An 8843-nucleotide genomic window follows, 5' to 3' on the forward strand; every position below is an offset into this window, starting at 1 on the left:
AGGGAAAAGGGTGTGTAGATCAGATATTTCTTCTAAGATGTTTAGTGGAGAAGTATCTAGAGAAGGGAAAGAAAATGTATGCTGCCTTCATGGACTTGGAGAAAGCTTATGACAGAATAGATAGGCAAGGTATGTGGAAGGTATTAAGAATATATGGAGTGGAGGGGAAATTGCAGAGTGCTGTGAAGAGTATGTAAGAAGGAACTAGGGCTACATTGCGAGTGGATAGTGATCTGAGTGAGTTCTTTGATCTCAATGTGGGACTGAAACAGGGTTGTGCGAAATCTCCATGGCTGTTTAATATATACATGGATGGGGTTGTAAGGAGGTGCAAGGTAGGGTAGTGGATGTGGGGGTGGCTCTAATGAATGAGGGTGAGATTTGGAAGATTCCGGTGTTGCTCTTTGCTGATGATACAGTATTGTTGAGTGAAGATGAATGGGAGTTGCAAGGTTTGGTGAATGAATTTGGGACAGTGAGTAAGAAGAGGAATCTGAAAGTTAATGTAAACAAGAGTAAAGTAATGGTGTCTGAGAGGAATGAAGTCACAGAATGTACAGTGAGGTTGGATGGTGAGGATATGGAGAATGTGAATGCATTCAAGTACTTGGGTAGTGTGATGAGTAAGGATGGAACTTTGGGGGATGAAGCGCTTGAAAGGGTACAGCAGGGAAGGAAGATTGTTAGTTCACTGAAAGCAGTGATGAGAAATAGGGAAGTGAGTATGGAAGTTAAGAAGTCACTGCATGATAGTATTGTGATCCCTACCCTGACGTATGGAAGTGAGGCATGGACCTTGCAAGAGGGGAACAAGTCGAGAGTGAGAGCAGTGGAGATGGGTTACTCAAGAGGAGCATGCAGAGTGACATGAAGGGACAGGTTGACGAATGAAGAAGTGAAGGAAAGTTGTGGGGTGGATATGGATGTGGTTGAGAAGATTAGGAGAAATACACTGAAGTAGTTTGGACATGTGGAGAGAATGGTGAATGAAAGACTGACTAAGAGGGTGTATGTAGGTGAGGTGGAGGGAGGGAGAGGGAGGGGAAGATCAAGGATGAGGTAGAGGGATGAAGTTGAGAGGTATATGAGGGACGGGGGAGTGAGTTGGGGGAAGGGTAGTCAAATGGTGGGTGACAGAGCGACTTGTCTGCAGCCACCCTTTGCGGGATTAGGGCATTGGACTATAGACAGATAGATAGATAGCCTCCACAAACCCACAACATCCACCACACTACATGGCAGCACATCCACACACACCAAGGAACATCAAAACAACACCCAGCACAAGATATCATACAAAAATACTGTCATCTCACCCCCCTTGCCCACCTCAGACCAGCTTCCAGAAGCATATGCATGCTCAAATCATTCGCCGCTCCATTCAGTCACTTAAAAACAACACACAACTGCATGCACGGCCTCCTGATATCCACCCTTCTCAATCCTATCTCCCTCGCGAGGACAGGGTCCACCTGGCCAGGCTGAGATGTGGGCATCATCCAGCCATCTTAAGTTACCAGGAGAGGCTGGATGACTCCGTCGCTGATGCCTGTTCAGAATGTAACACTGCATCCCATACTATTAAACACATTATGGAAGACTGCACTGCACAAAATCACCTACGCCAACAACACAACATACACTCCTTGAGTGCTCTGTGGGAAAGCCCGGTCTTGGCTGTGGCCTTCCTTAAGGACTCAGAACTGTTTGTCCAGACTGCCTAGGGAACAACTACTACTACTACTACTACTACCCTCTCTGCAAACTCAATTCGCCTAATGAAGAACTGCATTTTTTATTTGGGACCATCGTGTAGGTTTGTCTCATCATAATTAATGATGTTTGATGGAGGAATGCCAGACAAGAAGTCTTCTAGGTGGTAGATATAGTCTTGAACTTGCCCTTTGCTGACAGCTGCATGTTTTTGACTGATATTTTGACTGTCTTCTGGTGAGAATATGGCAATTCCTCTTATAAAACCAAGCAACCCGGTAGGCTGTTGTCAAAAGGCACATCCATCCTGGGTGTTCTGTCCAGATGTACTTTGATGAAATTCCTTAGGTCCTTGGCGTCAAATGCCAGGCCACAGTCCCCAAGAGTTGCTACATTGTGGGCAAGTGTTTCTTTCTCTTCCCTTGTTAGTGAGGTGGGATGTCCTGGCTGACGAATGTGCAACCCTTCAATTGCAGCCTTCTTTCTGCCTAAGATTGTGCTGCGAGGCACATTAAACTCGACGGCACCTCTGCAAACAGTCATCCGTTCATCCAGAACAGCTTGAACAGGTGCATTAAGGTTCTCTTAAGAGTAATTCTTAAACTTGGCAGCCCTCTCCGTGGCTCTCTTCTTGTAATTTCTTACCATTTGTAGACAGCTAAATGAGAAAAAAAAGGCCCTTGTAAGTTCAGAGGAGGTGCAAGGCTGAATAAACTGAAAATGCTTCAACAATTGTGTCACTGTCCGACATAGCCCTGGACTTTTATGCTTTTTTTTTCTTTCTTTCTTTCTCTTCTTTTCTTTTTTTTTTGAGGGTAATTATTGATCAAATTTAATAAAATATTGGGTACACAAACCTTAATAGTCTTAAAAAAAAAAAAAAAAAAGTTGTTGTCGGGTGACTTTAAGTCTGGTATCTGTACCTTAACATTTTCTCACCAATTCTGCAGGAAAAACAATGCCATAAGAACAAAGTGATAACAACAAAATAAAACAACTAAACAAAATAAAACAACTAAAACAATGAGCAGAAAAATAACAACTCCACAGAATTAAAGTACAAATGATACAGCATCTCTCTTTCTATATATATATATATATATATATATATATATATATATATAAAAAACATGTAAGCTGAGAGAATATTTTTCATAAATTAAAGAAAAAAACATGTGACCAGTGGCCAGCTGTCTGAAATAGCCCCGTCTGACAGTATATGTAAATCTATGATAATGATGATCATGATAATGACGATGATGCTAACAATAATGGTAACTAGTTTACTCACGATGATGACAAGAAGCGGTCAAGCAACATGAAGAAACGTGGGCGGTAACGAGCATGGAAGACTGTGGGCTCCAGCAGTGCATACAGCTTGGTGTAGAAGTCTGGGTACTCCCTGAAGGGAAAAGAATATCACATTTCAGTTCAGCCAGTATTTACCACCCCACTCCAATGATGAAGTTTTTCTTTTATTATTGTTGATGCTATATGATATATTCAGCTTAAGAGAATTTCAGAACAGAAGAGAAAGGCTATTCTCAGTTCCTTCAGTTCAGAGTCCCCTTTAAGCTAAATATGATCATCTGGAGGTAGTAAAAATAAACTAAAAGATATGTCATTGAACTCAATCTATTTATCTGTCTAATGCCAGACGCCTTAGTCCTGTAAGGCGTGGCCAAAAACAAATCGTCTCCAGGTCGCTTGGTCCCCTGCCATTTCACTGCCCTGCTCCCAGCTTACACCCTCCTCTCTCATGTAATTTGCCACTCCATCTCATCCTTGGCCTCCCCCTCCTTCTCTCCCTCCTCCACCTCACTCACATACACTTTCCTCATTAGTCTCTTGCTCTCCATCCTCTCCACATGGCCAAACCACCTCAATGTATTTCTCCTAATGCTTTCTATCAAATCCACATCCAAATCACAATGCTCCCTCACTTACTCGTTTGTCAGTCTGTCTCCCCATGTAACTCCACATGTTCCTCTCAAATAACTCATTTCCACTGCTCCCACTCTTGACATGTCTCCTTCCAACAAGGGCCATGCTTCATTCCCATAGGTTAGAGTTGGTATCACAATACTGACAAGCAATGACTTCGTTACTTCCATGCTCACTTCCCTGTTTCTTATCATTGCTTTCAAAGAACCAGCAACTTTTCTTCCATGTACCCTTTCAAGCACTTTGTCCTCAAAACTTCCATCCTTACTCATCACATTACCCAAGTACTTAAATGCACTTATATTTTCCATTTCCTCATCATCCAACATCACCGTACAGCCAATGACTTCATTTATCTTGAAGATGATGACTTTACTCTTCCCTATAATCACCTTTTGATTCCGTTTCTTTCACACTTTCCCAAACTCATTCACCAAGCCTTGCAGCTCCCCTTTGTCTTCACATAACAATACAGTATCAACTGCAAACAACAGTTCAGGGAGTTTCCAAAAGTTGCCCTGTCTCATTAAAGCCACTCCAACATTCACTGCCTTACCTTGTGTCTCTTTTATAGCCCCATTCATATACAGAATGCACAATCATGGAAACATGCCACATCCCTGTTTCAATCCAACATTCAAATAAAAAAAATCACTCAATTCACTATCCACATGCACTGCAGCCTTAGCACTCTCATACATACTCTTCACGGCACTTAGCAACTTCCCATTTACTCCTTATACTCTTAATACCTTCCACATTCCTTGTCTATCCATCCTGTCATATTCTTTCACCAAATCAATGAAGGATGCATACAACTTTCCCTTCTTTAACCCCTTAACTGCGGGGCGACACCTTCGTGACGCTCTGGAGCAAAGGATCATACCGCGGGGCGGCACTTTTGTGATTCTGTGTTATTTTGAATTTGCCCGGGCTTTCAAGTGGTGGCTTATATTATCTATCAGTACTACCAGTGTCCAGCTATACTCAGTTCTACTAATGTCATCTGTACTCCCATCCTCTGTTGACAATTTAGCCATTTTTCCCCTGTCCTTGACTCCCCTCCTTACCTCCCCTCCATTACCCTCTCCTCCCGCCTGCCCAGCTGCTCTGCACTACACAAATCCTGGACGGATTTTTCCACTCATTTTATCCATTGAAATGTGCCCTATGCCCTATTCTTATACAAAATAATATATAAAAGAAAGAGAAAAGGTAATTGATACTGCCATACATCTGGAATGGGCTAATTATCACCTGGCAACACCCCACGTGCACTCGTTCGCTAATTTTCCCTGTTTATTTCCCTTTGAAATATGCCGTATGACCTGTTCTCGTAGCAAAAATATTTATAAGAAAGGAAGGGAGAAGCCTTAGTGATATTTACATTCACCTGGAACTACCTAATTTATTATGTATTGTCTAGATATCCTGCCAATCATTTCATATCATATAAATTAGCAGCTGTCACCACGCTGACATCGTCAACCCTTCCCCGCCCCTAAGCCACATCATTCAGTTTACTGTCGTCTTTCAAGGTGAAGTCATGTCGGATTCGCTCCTGTCCAATTCCGCCGCTATTTAGCTCCCTGCAAAGGGCCCTGTGACCTCTACCCCTATTAAACCTCGTGTGGGAAGGGGTAAAGGGTTAAGTGACTCTGCTGTGGAACGTGAACTGGCTAATTTATCAATGATAATGATGGACAGTGACTACGATCTTTCTGGTGACTCTAAAACAGTGCAAGTGGAAATATAAATAATGTGTAAATAGCAAGTGAAAGCAATGAATGTAAATATAATTGAACAGTGGAAAATAGTTTTATAAGTTACTGCAAGTGACAGTGCATAACACAGTGTAAATAAAATAGAAATGTAAATAATGTAAATAAAATAGAGAATGTAAACAGAAATGTAAATAATTACCAGTAGTAATATAAGAATACGAGCATACTGTAAATACTTGGAGTATTGAAAGTGAAAGTGAAAGCTTCGCTCCACCGTGTATAAATACTTGGAGTAATGAAAGTGAAAGTGAAAGCTTCGTTCTCTACGCTAGTTTACTGAATGAGAAAGTGATTGCCTGGAGTGAAAATAAACTACTAGTACTGTACTGAAAGAAACTTATGGATAAGTACAGTATATATAAATAAGTGTAATAAAGTACTAGGAATATAAAGTCTGAGTGTGTTTATAAATAATAAATGACAGCTCTGGCTCAGAATACCATCGGGGAACGAGCGCCGGTGGAAAGCTCGAATGTACTCGTAATTTACATTGCTTTCACATTTTTTTTTTTTTCCCCAAACTACTTGAAATTCATAGAATAGTGTTTGCAGTTATAATATCAGGCAGTGGTAACCATATTACAGAGTATCAGGAAGTGTAAAGTGGAGACTTCATTACCCAACTTCAGAAGTCTCCACAAGTCCTACGGTAGTCGACAAAGACTCAACAAACTCCCAGGAGTCAGCTGAAGGTAAGTGCCATAGGCTTATGTAATTATAATATTCTAGGACTAATAACTGATTTTTGGCAAATATTTTTACAAAGTCAGTCGGAGCACGATTATCCCCACGGGACGCGCAGGGCACACAATCAAAATGCCTGTGGTTAAGGGGTTCAAAACTATTCCACTAAAGACCTAAGAATGAATACCTGATCTATGCAACTTCTTCCATTCCTAAAACCTCCCTGTTCCTCACCAGCTGATTCCTCTGTTATTTCTCTAACTCGGTCAACAAGTATCCTACCATATACTTTTCCTATTACACTAAGAAGACAAATGCCCCTGTGATTACTACACACTTCTTTTTCCCCTTTCCCTTTGTACAGGGGAATAATTATGCCTAACTTTACCTTCCTCCCAGGCCAATCAGCAAATCTTTCATATCTATCTATCTATTGCCAGACGCCTCAATCCCGTTTGGGGTGGCCACAAACAAATCGCCTCCAAGTCACCCTGTCCCCCGCCATTTCACTCCCCTGCTCCCAGCTCACACACCCCTCTCTCATATACCTCTCCACCCCATCCCTCCATCTCATCCTCGGCCTCCCCCTCCCTCTTTCCCCCTCCACCTCACTCACATACACTCTCTTCGTCAGTCTTTCACCCTCCATCCTCTCCACATGGCCAAACCACCTCAGTGTGTTCCTCATAACGCTTCCTATCACATCCACATCAACACCACAACGCTCCTTTATATCCTCATTCGTCAGCCTGTCTCTCCATGTGACTCCACAGGCTCCTCTTAAATAACTCATTTCCACTGCTCTCACTCTTGACTTGTGTCCTTCCAACAACGTCCAAGCTTCACATCCATACGTTAGAGTTGGTATCACAATACTGTCATGTAGTAACTTTTTCACTTCCATGCTCACTTCCCTGTTTCTTATCACTGCTTTCAAGGAACCAGCAACCTTACTTCCCTGCTGTACCCTTTCAAGCACTTCACCCTCCAAACCTCCATCCTTACTCAACACACTACCCAAGTACTTAAACATACTCACATTTTCCAATTCCTCACCATCCAACCTCGCTGTACATTCACTGACTTCACCTCTCTCAAAGACCATCACTTTACTCTTCCCTACATTCACCTTTAGATTCCGTTTCTTACACACTCTCCCAAATTCATCCACCAAGCCTTGCAGCTCTCCTTCGTCTTCACTCAACAACACAGTATCATCTGCAAACAACAGTACAGGGAGTTTCCAAACACTATCCTCTCTCACCAGGGCCACTCCAACATCCACTACCCTACCTTGTACCTCTTTTATTACCCCCATCCATGTACAGATTGAACAACCATGGAGACATGACACATCCCTGTTTCAACCCAACCTTCAAAGAGAAAAATTCACTTAGTTCACCATCCACACGCACTGCAGCCTTCGCACCATCGTACATACTCTTCACAGCATTCAACAACTTTCCATCTACTCCATATATTCTTAACACTTTCCACAATCCTTGTCTATCCACCCTGTCATATGCTTTCTCCAAATCCATGAATGCCGCATACAACTTCTTTCCCTTCTCTAGAAACTTTTCCACTAAAGATCTGAGAATGAATACCTGATCTACACAACCTCTTCCCTTCCTAAAGCCTCCCTGTTCTTCTCCAACTAATTTCTCTGTTCTTTCTCTAACTCTGTCAATAAGTATCCTACCATACACTTTTCCTATTATATACTAATAAGACAAATGCCCCTATGGTTACCACATACTTCTCTTTTTCCCCTTTTCCTTGTACAAGGGAATAATTATACCTGACTTCCAATCCTCCGGGACTCTACCTTCCTCCCAGGCCAATCTGCACATCTTCCACATCCATTCTACTACTATCTCTCCCCCATGCTTCAGCATTTCACCACACACTCCATCAATTCCTGGGGCTTTCCCTGATTTAACTTTCTTCATTGCTTCCACAACTTCTATCCTACTGATTTCTTCCTGTCTTCTCACCTCCTTCTTCTCCCAGCCATTCCCCAGCCACTTATACTCGACATTACTTCCATCCTCTACGTTCAACAATTCCTTAAAGTGTTCTCTCCATCTGCTCACTTTTTCTCCCTTCTCCACTAGTAATCTACCATTTTTATCTTTCACTCCCCTGCTAACTTCACTTCCACCCTGTCTTACTCTTTTCACCTCTCTCCAGAACATTTTCTTACAGTCCCTCCACTTTACACTCAAATTTCTTCCAAATTCCTCATCCACTCTCTTCTTACTCTCTCTTACTAATCTTTTCACCTCTCTCTTTCTTTCTACATATAACTCTCTTCCGCCTCTCAACCTCCTCCACGCCCCTATTTCTCATCCATTCATTGTATGCTTTCTTCTTTTGTGCCACAGCCTGTTTCACCTCTTCAGTCCACCATACTGTTCCTTGCACCCCCCTCCGTCTTCTCTTCCTTCCACACACCACATCACATGCTGCACATATTTCTTCTGTAAATATTCTACACACACCTTCCACGTCTCCCATCTGCTCCAATTCATATTTGCCCAATCGTTCCTCCACTTCTCTCTTATACTCTGCCTTTTTCTCATCCTCCTGTAACCTTTCCACTCTCCTTGCAACTACTCCTTCCTCTCGTCTTTCCCTTTTTCTATTCCTCCAACTTTCTTGTACTTTAATTCTGGCCATCACCAAGTAGTGGTCGGAAAGTCCACTCCCCCAACC

The 8843-nt window shown here is 42.3% G+C and overlaps 1 protein-coding gene across 1 annotated transcript in view; it reads right to left on the minus strand.

Annotated features, from left to right (window-relative positions):
* LOC145402131 (nucleolar complex protein 4 homolog) overlaps nucleotides 1-8843 on the minus strand; it is a 146311-nt gene that overhangs the window by 23325 nt on the left and 114143 nt on the right. Inside the window, exons 9-10 of the mRNA XM_080274248.1 lie at nucleotides 7255-7277; nucleotides 3005-3111 (exon numbers count right to left, since the gene is read on the minus strand). Of these exons, the coding sequence (XP_080130374.1) occupies nucleotides 3005-3111; nucleotides 7255-7277 (130 nt within the window). The remainder of the gene's footprint in view (nucleotides 1-3004; nucleotides 3112-7254; nucleotides 7278-8843) is intronic.

This window comes from Coenobita brevimanus, chromosome 57 (genome assembly GCF_032717465.1).
Source record: "Coenobita brevimanus isolate Jiangsu-jjx chromosome 57, ASM3271746v2, whole genome shotgun sequence".
Classification (NCBI taxonomy): domain Eukaryota; kingdom Metazoa; phylum Arthropoda; class Malacostraca; order Decapoda; family Coenobitidae; genus Coenobita; species Coenobita brevimanus.